We start from the raw sequence: 18,746 nt of genomic DNA on the forward strand, positions 1-18,746 counted from the left end.
AAGCCACTCCAGTAAATATCCACGCACATTACTTACTCCGGATAATCCACAAACTGTCACCTCGAATAAGACACCAACCGATCCCACTCATCATAACCCTCAAATTCTGTTACATACACACTTCCATACACGCTTGGATAATCCACAGACCCAGATATCCATTCTGAATACTCTCGCTCAACTCCCACCCACCTCAACACCCAGTGGTCCCAGCAAACACCCTCCTCCTCCCCACCCCCGCATGTCCCTGTCCCTGTAATCCCCCACGGCCTCGGACCCTCCCTCTCCGAACTGCAAACCCCGAGCGCGCACCTGGTTATGCAGCACCGCGAGCGCCTGGCGTAGATCCCGCAGAAACAGCTGGTAGATGTGGGCCTGGACCAGTGCCTCCCTGCGCGCCTCCCACAAGCCGAGCAGTTTATGCCAGCCAAGTTCAAGGTGCGGCAGCCACTCGTCCAGTGCCAGGCCCGGGCCCAACTCTGCGCCGTCGGAGGCCAGCAGCGCCTCACTGGCCGCCACGATGCGAGCATAGTCTTCCTCGCGCTGGTCCACCTCTTCCTTGAGCGCAGCGTGGCGCGCCAGCAGCGCGTCCGCCTCTTCTAGGCTGTTGGGCAGGGGCCCCTCACTGCCGCCCGCCGCCTCCTGGGCGCGCACCAGCCAGTCCAGGAAAGCGTCGAGGTCATGCAGAAAGCGCTGCAGGCGCCCTGCTGCCGCCACCGCCTCGCCGCAAGCCTGAGCCGCGCTGGCTAGCGCGCCCCACTCGGCGCCCAGCTCCTCTGCGCCCTGGCGCAGCCGCGCCGCCTGCGTCGGGAAGCGCGCAGCCAACAGTGCTGCCTCCTCCAGAAGGGCCGCCTGGCGCGGCTCGAGCGCCTGCAGAGCGGCCTCCAAGCCGCTAAGACGCCACTGCAGGGCGCCGCCGGCGCGGGGCGCGCTCTCCACAGCTCGCCGCTTCTCACGCACCTGGGCGCGCACCTCGGCCACTTCCAGCACATGGTTCTCCACCAGCAGGACCGCGCTCATTTCCACTTTGCGCTGTTCCACTAGCTCCACGATGCGGTTCCACCTGCCCACGGGAAAGAGAGTGACTCGAAGAGGACAGAGACTCCTTTTGGGCACGGAGGTCCCGCCCACCCAGGGTAGAATCCAGGCCCTGGCCATCCAGCGACTGTGTGATCTTGGAAAAGTCGCCCCGGTTTCTGCTGGTGTATGATGGAACCCTACCCAGCACTTTTGCTTAGAGCAGCAGCTCTCAACATGTAATCTGATCGAGGACAAAACTATCTTTTAAAAAATGTGTTAAGATGCTATTTGCTTTTTCACTCTCATTCTTTCCCTAGTGTTCAGTGGAGTTTTCCAGAGGCAGCAGGAGAGACCGAATGCAGAAGCCGACTCTGGCTTAAGAGAAGCCCAGCTGCGTTCTCTTAAACCAGATATTAAAGAGATTGCAAAGGGACGAAACAATGCCACTCTTAGTACTATAGTTTTTGTGTTTTTTTTTCCTTTGTTGTTTTTTGAGAGGGAGTCGCGCTCTGTCGCCAGGCTGGAGAGCAGTGGCGCAATCTCGGCTCACTGCAACCTCCGCCTCCAGGGTTCAAGTGATTCCACTGACTCAGCCTCCTGAGTAGCTGGGATTACAGGCACCTGCCACCACACCTGGCTAATTTTTTTGTATTTTAGTAGAGACGAGGTTTCACCATGTTGGCCAGGATGGTTTTGATCCACTGACCTCGGGTGATCCGCCCGCCTCAGCCTCCCAAAGTGCTGAGTTTACAGGCGTGAGCAACCCTGCCTGGCCTGAAAAGTTACTTTTTATAAAAATATGTTAGTTATATTAACACATTAGATATTTAGATTTTTAAAAAATTTTAAGTCATGAGATCTCACTATGTTGCCCAGGCTAGAATGCAGTGGCTATTCACAAACTCGTTTATGGCACACTGAAGCCTCCGATTCCCAGGATCAGGCGGTCCTCCCACATCAGCCTCCTGAGTAGCTGGGACTACAGGCATGCACCACTCCCAGCTTATTATTATATTTAAATAACTTAATGTTTTAAAATTTCTTAGCCAGGTGCGGTGGGTCACACCTGTAACTCCAGCACTTTGGAAGGCAGAAGCAGGTGGATCACTTGAGCTCAGGAGTTGGAGAGCAGCCTGGGCAACATGCTGAGACCCCTAAAATACAAAAATTAGGCTGGGCGCAGTGGCTCATGCCTGTAATCCCAGCACTTCGGGAGGCAAGGCAGGCTGATCATCTGAAGTCAGGAGTTCAAGACTAGTCAGACCAACATAGAGAAACCCCGTCTCTACTAAAAATACAAAATTAGCCGGGCATGGTGGCGCGTTCCTGTAATCCCAGCTACTTGGGAGGCTGAGGCAGGAGAATTGCTTGAACCCAGAAGAAGGAGGTTGAGGTGAGCTGAGATCACGCCATTGCACTCCAGCTTGGGCAACAAGAGTGAAACTCCGTCTCAATAAAAAAAAAAAAAAAAAAAAAAAAAATAGCTAGGCATCCAGTTTCTCCTCTCTAACATGGGGTAGTTTCCACCCCATAGTGTTAGCAGGAAGACTGGATATATTTGATAAACAGCCCCAGCTCAGGATTCAGCCAGAACTGCATTTGACTCCTACTTATAGACTGAGTAATCTTGGATAAGGAGTTCATGTCTTTGGAGCTGCGTCTTCATCTATGAACTTACACCGGGAGAATTGCTGGTAGCATTCCAGAGGTACTGAGATTAGTTTGTTACTATTCTTGAAGAGTTCTAGGCCAGGAGCAGTAGCTCACACTGTAATCCCAGCTCTTTAGAAGGCCAAGGTAGGAGGCTCACTTGAGGCCAGGAGGTTTTTTTTGTTTTTTTGGGGTTTTTTTTTTGACACGGAATCTCTCTCTGTCATCCAGGCTGGAGTACAGTGGTGTGATCTTGGCTCACTGCAGCCTCTGCCTCCTAGGTTCAAGTAATTCTCCTGTCCCAGTCTCCTGAGTAGCTAGGACTACAGACACACGCCACCATGCCTGGATAACTATTGTATTTTTAGTAGAGATGGGGTTTCACCACATTGGTCAGGCTGGTTTTGAACTCCTGACCTCAGGTGATCCACCTGCCTCAGCCTCCCAAAGTTCTGGGATTACAGGCAGGAGCCACCATGGCCAGCCAAGCCCAGGAATTATAAGACCAGCATGGCCAGCATAGTGAGATCCTGTCTGTACAAAAAAATAATAAAATTGCCGGGTGCGGTGGCTCACGCCTGTAATCCCAGCACTTTGGGAGGCTGAGGTGGGTGGATCACAAGGTCAGGAGATTGAGACCATCCTGGTCAACATGATGAAACCCCATCTCTACTAAAAATACAAAAAATTAGCTGGGCATGATGGCGCATGCCTGTAATCCCAGCTACTCAGGAGGCTGAGGCAGGAGAATTGCCTGAACCCAGGAGGCGGAGGTTGCGGTGAGCCGAGATCGCGCCATTGCACTCCAGCCTGGGTAACAAGAGCGAAACTCCGTCTCAAAATAATAATAATAATAATAATAATAATAATAAAATTAATTAGCCGGGCATGGTGGTGTGCGCCTGTAGTTCCAGTTACTCAGGAGGCAGAGGAGGGAGGATCGTTTGAGCCTAGGTGTCGGAGGCTGCAATGAGCCATGATCATGCCACTGTATTCCAGCCTGGGAAACAGAGCAAGATTGTATCTCAAAAAGACAGACAAAGAGAGACAGAGCTGAATTCTAGGACCTTGACTATGGAAATTGGGATATTGGGTTTTGTTGTTGTTGTTTTGTTTTGAGACAAGGTTTGGCTCTATTGCCCAGGCTGGAATGCAATGGCGCAATCTCTGCTCACTGCAATCTCCACCTCCCGGGCTCAAGGTATCTTCCCATCTCAGCCTCCCAAGTAGCGGGACTACAAGTGTGCACCACCATGCTTGGCTCAATTTTTTTGTTTGTTTGTTTGTTTGTTTTTGTAGAGAGAGATGGGGTTTCACCATGTTGCCCAGGCTGGTCTTGAATGTGGGAGCTCAAGTGATCTACGAATCTCAGCCTACCAAAGTGCTAGGATTACAGGTATGGGACACTGTGCCCAGAAGAATATTGGGATACTTTTAAAAGGCATATAAAGTGCTTGCGGCTGGGCGCAGTGGCTCAAGCCTGTAATCCCAGCACTTTGGGAGGCCGAGGCGGGTGGATCACGAGGTCGAGAGCTCGAGACCATCCTGGTCAACATGGTGAAACCCCGTCTCTACTAAAAATACAAAAAATTAGCTGGGCATGGTGGCGTGTGCCTGTAATCCCAGCTACTCAGGAGGCTGAGACGGGAGAATTGCCTGAACCCAGGAGGCGGAGGTTGCGGTGAGCCGAGATCGCACCATTGCACTCCAGCCTGGGTAACAAGAGCGAAACTCCGTCTCAAAAAAAAAAAAAAGTGCTTGGGAGTGCTCCTAGCAGATTGCAAATATTCAATAAATCCTTTCTGGACAAATGAACAGCCAACTGAAAAGTCTATTTTAATTTCACCACATCATCACCAGCATTAGGTATTATGATTTTTGGTCAACATGTTGATTTATCAGGTGGCCATTATGATGCCAGGGGTTTGAGATTGCACGTCTTTGCTGCCCATGGCTGTGTGAGTGTGGAAGGAGAGGACGGGAGGGACCCCCAGCCCCAGGCCCTCCTACCTGCTGTTGAGGTGGTCCTGGCAGGAACGCACCTCATCAGAACTGGGGTGGCCTCCTTCCACCAGCTCCTGGACTGTTTGGTTCACATCCAGAACTCGGCCCATCAGGCTGTTCATCTCTTGGTCCAGGCTTTCGAATCTGCAAAGGAGGATGGAGATGCTCAGACGCCCGAATCCTGCGGACCTTGATTTCATGAAATGCCTTCTATCGGTTCTACTCCTAACTCTCCACCCTCACTTTTCAGCCGCATTTGTGGGCTCCTCCTCTGCTACCTACTGTTAATTTAATTTAATTTATTGAGACAGAGTCTCACTCTGTTGCCCAGGATGGACTGCAGTGACATGATCTCAGCTCACTGCAACATCCGCCTCCCAGGTTCAAGCGATTCTCGTGTCTCAGCCTTCCAAGTAGCTGGGACTACAGGTGTGTACCACCACGCCTGGTTAATTTTTCTATTTTTAGTAGAGACGGGATTTCACCATGCTGGCCAGGCTGTTCTCAAACTCATGACCTTATGTGATCCACCTGCCTCAGCCTTCCAAAGTGCTGGGATTACAGGCATGAGCCACCGCACCCGACTGGACCTTGGTTTTATGAAATGCCTTCTACTGGTTCTACTTCTAACTATCCACCCTCAGTTTTCAGCCGCCTTTGTGAGCTCCTCCTCTTCTACCTGCTGTTAATTTATTTATTAAGGTAGAGTCTCTGTCGCCCAGGCTGGAGTGCAGCGGTGTGATCTCAGCTCACTGCAAAGTCTGCCTCCCAGGTTCAAGCAATTCCCGTGTCTCAGCCTTCTGGGATTTATAGACATGCACCACCATGCCCGGCTAATTTTTCTATTTTTAGTAAAGACAGGATTCCACCATGCTGGCCAGGCTGGTCTCAAACTCCTGACCTTATGTGACTACCTGCCTCGGCCTCCCAAAGTGCTGGGATTACAGGTGTGAGCCACCGTGCCCAGCCTCTACCTGAGGTTTAAAATGTGAGATTCCTCAGCAGCAACTCCACCTTGAGTCCTCTCTTCCCTCACACCCTTCTTCAGCGATTCCACCCGACCCCACAGCCTTGGTCTTTGCCCCTTAACTCATGACAGTCACATCTCAGTATCCAGCCTCAACCTCTTACCTTTTGAACCTGTCTCCAACCTCCAAGCCTGGTGTCTCCAACCTCCAACCCCCAATACCTTCTTGGGGCTATTCACACCCACCTGACTCAGATTTTTTCTTCCTCTGGGCCCCCATGTTGGAGACAGCACTGTCATTCCCCAGGCCAGAGCCCTGGGCCTTGTTTTGGAAAATCGCCCTGGCCCATCAGCCTCCATGGCCTGTTCACTTACCTCCCACCCTGGTCTAATCCTGTATGGGTCCATCTGGGTCCCCTCCCTGGTTGCCTCTCTGGGTTCCCAGCCACCACTTTCACCCGCTCCAACCCACCCTCCACATGGCAGCCACTGAGGTCTATTTTAAGCTGGACATGGTCCTCCCATCTTTAAATCAATGTTTCAAAGAACTGGGCAACTGTGGGCACAGTAGGGGCAAGGAGCAGCCCTGTGTTTCCAGCAGTGTCCAGCACGAGACCTAAGATGGCACAGGCACTCAGTAAACACCTGCTGAATGAATGAACAAGATGCTCAGACAGAGTGGTGCGGAGGGGGAACACACATTGTTCACCCACTCATTGAGCAATTCTGTCAGTCAGCCAGCAGACAAATCACTATATAATATGTCACGGGGTGGTAAGTGCTACAAAGAAATGGAAAACAGGATGAAGGAATACAAAGTGGCAAGGGTCAGAGCTGTTTTAATAGCTAGGGAGGTGACATTTGTGCAGGGGCAGTGGGAGGCCTTCCAGCGGAGGAGCCAAGCTGAGGTGTCCCTGTGGAAGCTTAGGTCGTTTATTTCATGCTTGGCAAATGTAAGCCTGGGTAATATAATAAGAGCAAACGCTGGGGGAATGCTTCCTCTAGCCCCAGGCATTCGCTTAGTGTTCTGCATGTATGAACTCATTTACCCTTCACCACAAACCTGGGTAGGGACTAATATTACCCCCATTTTATGGGTGGGCAAGCTGAGGTTCAGGAAGGTTAGGCAGGTTGCAGAACTGTTACAAAGCTGGGAATGGACGAAGCAGGGATTGGAACCCCGAGTTCCAGCCGAACGAATATGGGAACTGTTGAACCAATGAAGGTGAGACTGGGTGCATGAGGAGGGGACCCTGGAGTCCCACGTGGGCGCGCTCACCGGTGCTGCACCACCTCGACGTCGTCAAGTGAATCGGGCACGCGCATGGAGAGCAGCCATTGCTCCTTCTCACCGATCCACAGCTCGCAAGCGTGCACCTCGCCGAACATGCGGTAGACAGCGAGCGCGTCCCGCAGCCACTGGCGCCGCAGCGCGGCCACTTCGGTCACTTCCGCGAACAACTGCTCGGCCTCCACCACGCGCACCTGCAGCGCCACCACCAGTGGCCCTGCGCCACTGGCGCCCCCGAGAGACGCCAGCTGGCGCCGCAGGCCGCTCACGGGCCCGCGATGCGCCTCCACCTCCCCAGTGAGCGCGCGGTGCTGGCGCGCCAGGCGGCGGCTGGACGCTTCGTCGTGGCCGAAGTCGCCGGCGGCTGCCAGGCGGTAAGCGTCGCGAAGCCAGTCCAGGAGCCCGTCGAGGTCAGCGCCGAACTGGTGCAGCGCCCGCGCCTCCTGCAGCCGCCGCTCGCGCCGCGCCGCCGCCTCTTCCAGCCGCTGCCAGCGGCGCCTGGCGCTCGCCGCGCGCTCCGCCAGGCCCACGAGTTGCATCGTCTCCGCGCCCGGGCCGACGGCGCCGCCGGCCGCAGCCAGCTCCTCGCCGCACCGCAGGGCCTGCTGCAGCAACGCCCGCCGTCCGCCCAGCTCGCCCTGCAGGATCTTGTGCTGGGCCAGGAGGCGCGCGGTGCTAGACAGGTCGTGTGCGCCGCCCGCCGCGCCCGCCGCGCCGCCGCCGCCCGCAGCCTCCAGTAGGCGCTCCTTGTCGCGCGCCCAGCTCTCGGCCTCCTCCAGCTCCTGCAGCAGCGCCCACAGGCTCCGCGAGGCCTCCAGCTCCGCGCGCCGCCGCGCCGCCTGCTCCTGCAGCTCCGCCAGGCAGCCGTGCACGTGGTTCACGCGGTTGCAGATGACCTGCGGGTCGCAGGGCTGGTAGCCTGAGCCAGGAGAAGGGGAGCATCCAGGATTGGTCATAAGTCAAGGGGCGCCCAAGAGAGGATGGTGTGGGTTATCTTACCCTGTCCTTGGAGTGACTTCATGGTGCGGGCTACCTACCCTGTCCTTGGAGTGACTTCATCAGGTACCGGGTCACGCGGCCCCTCTCCAGGCAGCCCTCCCTGACACTCCAAGGCTGGAGCAGGCTCCTTCTCCACCCTCTCAGGCTTCTCTGCTTCCCCATCCCAGGCCTGACTACTCTGTGTTGTCACCGCCTTTTCCTGTCTCCCCAGCTGGACTGAGAGCTGCTTGAGAGCAGGACCTAGGACTGTCTCGGTCACACCCTATCCCCATCACTGCGCAGCACAGAGTGGCACACAGAGCCTAGTGAATGCAGTGAGTTGTTGACTGAATGATGGATGAAGTCAGAGCATCTCAAATTATATTTGAGTGAAAATTGCGCTCATGTCAGAACCGGATCAAACGAAACTTCTTCTTCTTCTTCTTCTTCTTCTTTTTTTTTTTTTTTTTTTTTTTTGAGACGGAGTCTTGCTCTTTTGCCCAGGCTGGAGTGCAGTGGTGTGATCTCAGCTCACTGCAACCTCCACCTCCAGGTTCAAGCGATTCTCCTGCCTCAGCCTCCCCAGTAGCTGGGATTACAGGCATACGCCACTACACCCGGCTCATTTTTGTATTTTTAGTAGAAACGGGGTTTCACCAGGTTGGCCAGACCGGTCTCAAACTCCTGACCTCAAGTGATCCGCCCGCTCGGCCTCCCAAAGTGCTGGGATTACAGGCATGAGCCGCCACGCCTGGCCAACTTCTCTGTTCTTAAGCCATGTTTTTGGGTTCCCTCTGTTATCCTTTGTTGTATTATCTATCAATCCTAGTGATTACCTGCACTCTTTTTTTCTTTTTGTTCTTATGATAGAGACAGGATCTCACGATGTTGGTCAGGTTGGTCTTGAACTCCTGGCCTCAAGCAATCCTTCCACTTGGCCTCCCAAACTGTTGGGATTACAGGTGTGAGCCACTGTGCTCAACCCTGAACTCCTTTTCCTTAAATATTTCACCTTCCGGCCGGGCGTGGTGGCTCACACTTGTAATCGCAGCACTTTGGAAGGCTGAGGTGGGTGGATTACCTGAGGTCAGCAGTTCAAGACCAACCTGGCCAACATGGTGAAACCCCATCTCTAAAATATACATATATATATTTCACCTTCCTCCTGGATGGCTAGTGATTAGAAAACTGTGAAATTAATGTAATGGGTCACGGCCAGCATTTCTTTGGTGGAATAGAATAGAATGAATGGAAAATATCGCAATGCAACACAAGGTCGGGGAAGTTTTTTTTGTTTTGTTTTGTTTTTTTTGAGATGGAATCTCGCACCGTTGCCTGGGCTAGAGTGCAGTGGTTCGATCTTGGTTCACTGCAATCTCCTCTCGGGTTCACACGATTCTCCTGCCTCAGCCTCCCGAGTAGCTGGGATTACAGGTGCACACCACCACACCCAGCTAATTTTTTTGTATTTTTAGTAGAGACAAGGTTTCACTATGTTGGCCAGACTGGTCTCAAACTCCTGACCTTGTGATCCGCCCATTTCAGCCTCCCAAAGTTCTGGGATTACAGGTATGAGCCACCACACCTGGCCTGGAAGTATTGTTTTATAAAAACTTCTGTGTTAGTATGTGTGTGCATGTATGCATGTGAACTCTGAGTCATAAGTATAATTATTTATTTACTTTAGAGATAGGGTCTCACCCTATCACCCAGGCTGGAGTGCATGGCATGATCATGGCTCACTGCAGCCTCCAACTCCTGGGCTCAATTAATCCTCCCTCCTCAGCCTCCTGAATAGCTGGGACTACAGGCCCACACCACCATGCCTGGCTAATTTTTTTCTAAGATTTTTGTAGAGATGGAGTCTCACTATGTTGCCCAGGCTGGTCTTGAACATCTGGACTGCCGTATGAGTCACTGCGCCTGGCTGTATATTTCTTGCTGGATCACAAAAGTGAGAGAGACACTGCCCTAGGTGGAATGTGGGATTTCTGTAATTCTGGACATTCACTGATATTGACTCAAACCACAAGATATCCAACTGAACAACAGTTACAACAACAATGGTGTCTTACCAGATGCAGTGGCTCATGCCTGTAATCCTAGCACTTTGGGAGACTGAGGCGGGCAGATCACTTGAGATCAGGAGTTTGAGATAAGCCTGGGCAACATGGCAAAACCCCATCTCTATCAAAAATACAGAAATTAGAAGATGTGGTGGTGTACACCTGTAGTCCCAGCTACTCGGGAGGCTGAGGTGGGAGGATCACTTGAGCCAGGGATGTTGAGGCTGTAGTGTGCCAAGAGAGAGCCACTGCACTCTAGCCTGGGCAACAGAGCAAGACCCTGTCTTAGAAAACAAAACAAAACAGGCTGGACACGGTGGCTCATGCCTGTAATCTTAGCGCTTTGGGAGGCTGAGGTGGGCGGAACATGAGGTCAGGAGCTCCAGACCAGCCTGGCCAACATGGTGAAACCCCATCTCTAAATAAATAAATAAATAAATAAAAGAAAAAAAAAAACAAAAAATAGCTTCCTTGTACCCAGCCCTTACTCTGACACAATGTCATTTGATTCTCACAACCATCCTATGGGGCCAGTATCCTTATCAGCCCTGTTTTCCAGATGAAAAAACTAAGCCTCAGAGAGGGGAAAGATTGCCCCAGAATTAGCAAACAAGCAGTCCATGAGGACCACACACTCTGGACCACTCATCAGGCAGCACTGCCTCCCATCACCATGACAATGCACTCCCCACACTTGCACTCCCCTCGCTGGCCCCTTTGCTGTATTCTTTGTGCTGCTGATTGTCACAGGAGCTGAGAACTCACAAGGTGAGGGCAAAGGGAGCTTCCTGGGACAAACCTAGCTAAGGTGAAGGAGAGGGTCCCAACAACTTCCCCTGGAGTTGAGGCAGGGATGGGAGGGGGCTGAGCCAGGGTCAGGATGTTCACACTCGGGCTTGGAAGGTAAACTTCAGCGTTTGCATCTAGAATGTGACCCAGGTCGGTTAGGGCTAGAAACTTCCCCACCAACCTGCAAGCCAGACAGGTTCTTCCTTTTCTAATAATACTCCAAGATTCCAAAGGGCTGTGGGCTCTGGATCAAGGAGGAAGACATCTTAATGGAGAGATATGGACAAGCCTCAAGGCCCCCTTATCAGCTCTCTGGCCTGGGCCTGTTTCCTCATCAGTGAGAAAGAAAAAAGCAGCCCTGACTGCAGTCAGCACTCACAGCTAACCATGGTGTTCTAAGCATAAATAATCTCACAGAAATGGCCAGGGCCGGGACGGGCAGAGTGGTTCACGCCTGTAATCCCAGCACTTTGGAATGCCAAGGAGAGCAGGTCATGAGATCAGGAGTTCGAGACCAGCCTAGCCAACATAGTGAAACACTGTCTTTACTAAAATTTTAAAAATTAGCCAGGCGTGGTGCGGGGGTGCTTGTAATCCTAGCTATTCAGGAAGCTGAGGCAGGAGAATCGCTGGAACCCAGGAAGCAGAGGTTGGAGTGAGACAAGATCACGGCATTGCACCCAGCCTGGGTGACAGTGCAAGACTCTGTAGACAGAAAGAAAGAGAGAGAGAGAAAAGAAAGAAAGAAATGGCCAGGGACAGTGGCTCACGCCTATAATCCCAACACTCTGGGAGGCAGAAGCAGCAGGATTGCTTGAGCCCAGGAGTCCAGGAGTTCAAGACCAGCCTCGGTAACAGAGAGACCAAGTCTCTTAAAAAAAAAAAAAAAAAAAAAAAAGAGGCCGGGCGTGGTGGCTCAAGCCTGTAATCCCAGCACTTTGGGAGGCCGAGGTGGGTGGATCACAAGGTCGAGAGATCGAGACCATCCTGGTCAACATGGTGAAACCCCGTCTCTACTAAAAATACAAAAAATTAGCTGGGCATGGTGGCACGTGCCTGTAATCCCAGCTACTCAGGAGGCTGAGGCAGGAGAATTGCCTGAACCCAGGAGGCGGAGGTTGCGGTGAGCCGAGATCGCGCCATTGCACTCCAGCCTGGGTGACAAGAGCAAAACTCCGTCTCAAAAAAAAAAAAAAAAAAAAAGCCACAAACAACAACAATAATAAAACAATCTCACAGAACACTAACATCAGATGGGGCCACTCTGTGACTCTGTGACCGAGATGGAGTAGGACAAAACCAAGACTCACCCCCTAATCATGCTGAGCACAGACAAAAGCAAGGTCACTGTGCAAACCACAAAAATGATCACACATCCCCTTCGCCTGGCTAAGATGCATGATGGCTACCAATTACTGCAACAGTCTCCATCTGTTCCTCCCACCACCTAGATCAAAATGATTAAGATGCCCATCACCTTGTCACTCCCACGCCGACAGCACCCAATCCACCACAAAACTCACTACACCGAATCATCTTCCAAATCGCCTAACACAAGCCCAAATCCTACAATAAGCCCTCAATCATATATATACGTATATTCGAGACAGAGTCTCGCTCTGTTCCCCAGGCTGGTGTGCAGTGACGTGATCTCCGCTCACTGCAACCTCTGCCTCTCGGGTTCAAGTGATTCTCCTACTCAGCCTTCCAGGTTGCTGGGATTACAGGCATGCGCCACCATACTCTGCTAATTCTTTGTATTTTCAGCAGAGATAGGGTTTTACCATGTTGGTCAGGCTGGTCTCAAACTCCTGACCTCATGTGATCCACGCGCCTCGGCCTCCCAAAGTGCTGCGATTACAGGCGTGAGCCTCTGCGCCCAGCCCCCCATCATACTTTCTTGCTGAGATGTCCCACAGCTCACCATGGTGTGTGCAAAGCGCCACGAAACCCAGCTTGGTCTGACCACAGAAGGACTCCTGGTGGTCTCCGGCTGGAGGGCACTGATATAACTAAGACAGGAACCTTGTTAGAGCCAGTCTTGGTTTTGCCTATCAGCATCCATGTCCCTGTGTCTGGTAAGGGCGTCTCTGTCTCCTCTTTTTCAGTCTTTAAGTCTTTGGAATGCGCCTGCCCCACTCCTGGCCCTGGGATAGGCGGGTCTCAGGCATGTGGCCAATTAGATCACTGCATGCCCAGGGGCCACAATGATTGGCTGAGCAATGATGGGACCCGCTGTGAGCCAACGCAAGCTCTCCTAGGACTTTGGGTCGGAACTCTTGGGAGAAAGGGACGGGCCCTGTGTCCCATTGGCTCTGCTAACCTGTTAGGAAGTATATATACCTGAGGCTGAATGATCCCAGATTTACATCACAAGGGGCAGGACTGCTCGACAGTGACACCAACACAGAGACTAGAGATGGAGAGAGATGAGAGAGATGGAGTCTTTTGTTTTGAGAAGGAGTCTCTGTCTGTCGCCCAGGCTGGAGTGTGCAGTGGTGTGGTCTCGGCTTACTGCAACCTCTGCCTCCTGGGTTCAAGCAAACCTCCCAGCTCAGCCTCCCGAGTAGCTAAGATTACAGGTGTGCACCACCATGCCCAGCTAATTTTTTAAATTTTTTTAATTTTTTTTTTTTTTTTTTGTACTTTTAGGAGAGACGGGGTTTCACCATGTTGGCCAGGCTGGTCTCGAATGCCTGACCTCAAGCGATCGGCCGGTTTCGGTCTTCCAAAGTGTTCAGATTACAGGTGTGAACCACTGCGCCTGGCCTGAGTCTTTTTTTTTTCTTTTTAGACAGAAAGATGGGGGTCTCGCTATGTTGCCCAAACTCCTGGCTTGAAGCAATCCTCCCACCTCGGCCTGCCAAAGCTCTGGAATTACAGACACGAGACACCATGCCTGGCCTCAGATGGAGTCTTAAAACCACCCTTGAACCATACCTGGATCCAGCCATGCCTGAAGTAAAACTCACCCTTCCCCAGACAGTTCTTTTTTGTGACAGGGTCTCACTCGGTTTGCCCAGGCTAGAGTGTAGTAGCACAATCTTGCCTCACTGCAGCCTTGACTCCCCAGGCTCGGGTGATTCTCTCACCTCAGCCTCTGGAGTAGCTGGGACTACAGGCGCACACCACCATGCCTAGCTAATTTTTTGTATTTTTGGTAGAGACGGGTTTCGCCATGTTGCCTGGGCATCCCTGATCATTTTGGTTACCTTAGGCAATCCACTTTCTTTTCACCTTAAGCCATTTGAACTGAATTTCTATCACTTGCTGCTAAACAGGCCCTGACTATACATTACTTAACACAGGGTTGCTTTATTTATTTATTTATTTATTTTTATAGAGATGGGGTTTCTCCATGTTGGTCAGGCTGGTCTTGAACTCCCCACATCCAGTGATCCGCCCGGTGATCCGCCCATCTCAGCCTCCCAAAGTGAGCCACCATGCCTGGCCTGCTTTTTTTGTTTGTTTGTTTTTTGTTTTTTGAGACAGAGTCTCAGTCTTTCGCCAGACATCAGGCTGGAGTGCAGTGGCGTGATCTCGGCTCACAGCAACCTCCGCCTCCCGGCTTCAAGCAATTCTCCTGCCTCAGCCTCCCGAGTAGTAGGTGGGACTACAGGCATGCACCACCACACTCAGCTAATTTATGTATTTTAGTAGAGACCAGGTTTCACTATGTTGGCCAGGATGGTCTTGATCTCTTGACCTCGTGATCCGCCTGCCTCGGCCTCCCAAAGTGCTGGGATTACAGGCATGAGCCACCGTGCCTGGCCACTTTGTTTTTTAAGAGACAAAGTCTCACTGTGTCACCCAGGCTGGAGTGCAGTGGCATGATCATGGCTCACTGAAGCCTCCAATTCCTGTCCTCAAATGATCATCCTGTCTCAGACTCCAAGTAGCTAGCACTGAAGGCATCACCATGCCCGGCTATTTTTTTTTTTTTTTTTTGACAGAGATGAGGTCTTTCTATGTTGTCCAGGATGGTCTTGAATTCCTGGGCTCAAGCAATCCTCCTGCCTCTGCCTCCCAAAGTGCTGGAATTATAGGCATGAGCCACTGTGCCCAGCCCACACAGGTCTTTTTAAATGGTATTCATTGAGATCAGTCTGTGAAGGCCTTGGCACATAACAAGTGCTCAATAAACATGAGTTATTACTACAGAATCTAAAGCAGGAAGAGGTGGAGTGGTCCATCTTGCCACTCAGGGCACTGATTCTCCCCAACTTCTGTTAAGTCCCCAAAGAGATGCCTTTATCCAGCTACAGTGGATGATTTAGGTTAGTATCTCTCAAACGCATTAGCCATCAGCTTGCTTGGTGCAGCGCTGGTGTACAGAGAGTGAAATGGCCCACGGTAGAGGTAGGAGGACTAGACTATGCAAAATACATGATTTTCCTGCTGGGGAACACAGAGAAACCTGGACTCTCTATCACGATCCAACATTTGATGACCTGAGGCCTCTCTGTCACTTATACCAGGCTAGCTAGAACATTCAAGGCTCATTTCAATTTCAGAGATTCTATACTTACTGCTTTAAAATAATTTTCCTGCAATTTCCAGAACCATCTTATGGGTTCTAGGCTAAAAAGAAATAAAAGAGAACTGCTAAAGAAAATTCAAGTGGGCCGGGCGCGGTGGCTCAAGCCTGTAATCCCAGCACTTTGGGAGGCCGAGGCGGGTGGATCACGAGGTCAAGAGATCGAGACCATCCCGGTCAACATAGTGAAACCCCGTCTCTACTAAAAATACAAAAAATTAGCTGGGCATGGTGGCGCGTGCCTGTAATCCCAGCTACTCAGGAGGCTGAGGCAGGAGAATTGCCTGAACCCAGGAGGCAGAGGTTGCGGTGAGCCGAGATCGCGCCATTGCACTCCGGCCTGGGTAACAAGAGCGAAACTCCGTCTCAAAAAAAAAAAAAAAAAGAAAATTCAAGTAAAAGATTTCCTTGATACCGCATTAAAATAACATAAACGTTAGAAAGAAAACATTAAGACAAAAATTACCAGTCAAGTCTGAGGAGTCATGACTTCCCTAATGGAATGTGATCCTAGGCTCTGCTTAGATGCCTCCAAGGACAGGGAGCTCACTCTTTTCTTCTGTCTCTCAGGAGTCACTCTTGCCTCTATCAGCACCAGTTCTGAAAGTCTCCGCCCCCAGCCCCCGCCCCAGCCCCAAGACTCACCCTGCAGCTGGGAGAAGCGCAGGGCAGCGGCGTTGAGGCCCTCCACCCGCTCGCTCTGGGCCGCAATGTCCCCCTCCAGCAGTCCATGCTTCTGCAACAGGTCGTCTGCCTCCACCAGGTGCTGCCCACACTCCCGGGACAGCAGCTGAGCCTGCAAGCGGGGACAGCACTGAGCACACCTCGGGCACCGCCCTGGGCCGCCCGCCCTCCCCCATCGCCTGCGCTGGCCCCTGCTGCTCTGCACCGCCACTCCCGACTCTGACCCGTCTTGGAAAGATACGGACCCACCTCAAGACCTTCTTATCGGCTCTGCGGCCTGGGCCTCAGTTTCCTCATCAGAAGAAAGCAGAGTGCCCAGCTGCTATGGGCACTCACAGCTAGCCATGGTGTTCTGTCTCTGTCTTCCCCTCTCTCTACCTGTCTCTCTCTCTGAATGTTTCCATCTCTCATGGGCTCCACATTTCTGAGCTCTGTCTCCTTCTCTCTGCCTCCGCCTCTTTCTCTTTGTCTGCATCTCCCGTTCAGCTTCCAGCTTGCCTGCCTGCCTTCTTTTCTTTCTTTCACTTTCTTTCTTTCTCTTTCTCTTTCTTTCTTTCTTTTTTCTCTCTCTTTTCTTTCTTTTCTCTCTCTCTCTCTCTCTCTGTCTCTCTCTCTCTCTCTGTCTCTCTTTCTCTTCTTTCTTGACAGATTCTCACTCTGTCACTCAGATTGTGGTGCATAGGAATGATCTCAGCTCACTGCAACCTCTGCCTCCTGGGTTCAAGCGATTCTACTGTCTCAGCCTCCTGAGTAGCTGGCATTACAGGCACCTGCCACCATGCCCGGCTAATTTTTGTATTTTTTAGTAGAGATGGGGTTTTGCCATGTTGGCCAGGCTGGTCTCGAACTCCTGACTTCAGGGTATCCACCCGCCTTGGTCTCCCAAAGTGCTGGGATTACAGGCATGAGCCACTGTGCCCTGCTGCTGCTTTTCTTCTTCTTCTTCTTCTTTTTTTTTTTTTTGAGACAGGGTCTCGCTCTGTCACCCAGAGTGCAGTGGTGCAATCATGGCTCACTGTAGCCTCAACCTCCTGGGCTCAGGCAATCCTCCCACTTCAGAGTAGCTGGGACTACAAGCACACGCCACCATGCATAGCTAACTTTTAAATTTTTTGTACAGACAAGATCTCATTATGTTGACCAGGCTGGTCTCAAATCCTGGGATCAAGCAGTCTGCCCACCTTGGCCTCCCAAACTATTGGCACTGCAGGTGTGGGCCGCCACACCCAGTTGGCTTCTATCTTCCTTGTTTCATCTCTCTCTCTCTCTCTCTCTCTCTCTCTCTCTCTCTCTCTCTCTCTCTCTCAAATTGATTCCATCTTCCTGTGTCTTTCTCTGGAGCCACATAGATTTCGATTGCCACCTTTGTGTCTGTCTCCCCTTCTCTCTGTCTCTGTCTCTGATTTCTCTTCCTCTCTCTCAAACTGTCACTTCTCTCTGTCTGCACCCCTGGCTTACTCTGACTCTATATCTTATGTCTTTTTCCATTTCTCTCTCTCTCTCTTTTTTTTTAGACAGTCACACTCTGTCACCAGGCTGAAGCACAGTGGCACCATCTCAGCTCACTATAGCCTCTGCCTCTTGAGTTCAAGTGATTCTTGAGCCTCAGACTCCCAAATAGCTGGGACTACAGGCACATGCCACCAAGCCTGCCTTTTTTTTGTATTTTTAGTAGAGACGGGGTTTCACTATGTTGGCCAGGCTGGTCTCAAACTCCTGACCTTGAGTGATCTACCCGCCCTGGCCTCCCAAAGTGCCGGGATTCCAGATGTGAGCCATCGTGCCCAGCATTTTTCTGTTTCTCTATTCATCTGTGACTCTCACTCTTTGTTTCTTTCTCTGCCTCTCTTGTCCATCTCTGCATCTTTCTCTCACTCTCTCCTTCTTTTTGTGTCTCCCCGGCTTTCTCTTTATCTTCTGTCTCTGCCCTTCCCTCACCATCTCCAGCTCTCCGTCAACTCTTTCAGCGTCCACGTCTCCCTCCCTCCTGGCACCCCACCCGCATCCGTGCCCCCGCCTGGCACCTGCATCTCCTCCATCCAGTCCACCATGTACACCATCTCCTGGAAGACCTTCTGCAGGGCCAGGTTCTGCTCAAGCCGTGTTCGCCGGGCACCCACAAGCCCAGTTAGCAGGGCCCACTGGCGCAAGACGCTGTCACGCTGGGCTGCCACCCGCCGGATGTCATAGTAGCCTTCAGCCGCCAACGCCTGGGCCAGCTCCGCCACGCCCTGCACCCGCTCCTCGTAGGCTGCAATGTCCGCCTCAATTGCTTCGTGTTTCTTCATGGCTGCCTCCACTGCAGGCAGCTCATACCCAAAGTTGTCCTGGGGTAGTGCAGGTCAGACGCTCACCCATGCTGCCTCAGCAGTCTGCCTGTTACCTTGACCCTGTGTGACCCTGGGGACTTCCTCCTCCATTACCATGGCGACCAGCCCTGCACTCCCTAGTTATCCTGGAGACCAGCCCCACCCTCCGTTGTTACCTTGGAGACAAGCCCTGCCCTTCCCTGTTACCTGGGAGACCAGCTCGACCCTTCCCAGTTGCTCTGGAGACCAACCTTCCTCCCCTGTTGCCCTGGAGACTAGTAACACCCTGCAGAGTTACCCTGGAGACCAACCCCACCCTCCCCTGTTGCCCTGGAGACCAGCCCCATCCTCCTCTGTTGCCCTGGAGACTAATGCCACCCTCCAGAGTTACTCTGGAGACCAATCCCACCCTCCCCTGTTGCCCTGGAGACCAGTCCATCTTCCAAAGTTA

The 18,746-nt window shown here is 52.1% G+C and overlaps 1 protein-coding gene across 3 annotated transcripts in view; it reads right to left on the bottom strand.

The window, feature by feature from the left end:
* SPTBN4 (spectrin beta, non-erythrocytic 4) overlaps positions 1-18,746 on the bottom strand; it is a 109,094-nt gene that overhangs the window by 47,804 nt on the left and 42,544 nt on the right. For all 3 annotated transcript variants that reach the window (XM_074386329.1, XM_039465848.2, XM_074386328.1), the window contains 5 exons: positions 18,011-18,313; positions 15,948-16,098; positions 6,921-7,851; positions 4,681-4,818; positions 313-1,063 (listed from right to left, as the gene is read on the bottom strand). In XM_074386329.1, the coding sequence (XP_074242430.1) occupies positions 313-1,063; positions 4,681-4,818; positions 6,921-7,851; positions 15,948-16,098; positions 18,011-18,313 (2,274 nt within the window). The remainder of the gene's footprint in view (positions 1-312; positions 1,064-4,680; positions 4,819-6,920; positions 7,852-15,947; positions 16,099-18,010; positions 18,314-18,746) is intronic.

Source organism: Saimiri boliviensis, chromosome 14 (assembly GCF_048565385.1).
Source record: "Saimiri boliviensis isolate mSaiBol1 chromosome 14, mSaiBol1.pri, whole genome shotgun sequence".
Taxonomy (NCBI): Eukaryota; Metazoa; Chordata; class Mammalia; order Primates; family Cebidae; genus Saimiri; species Saimiri boliviensis.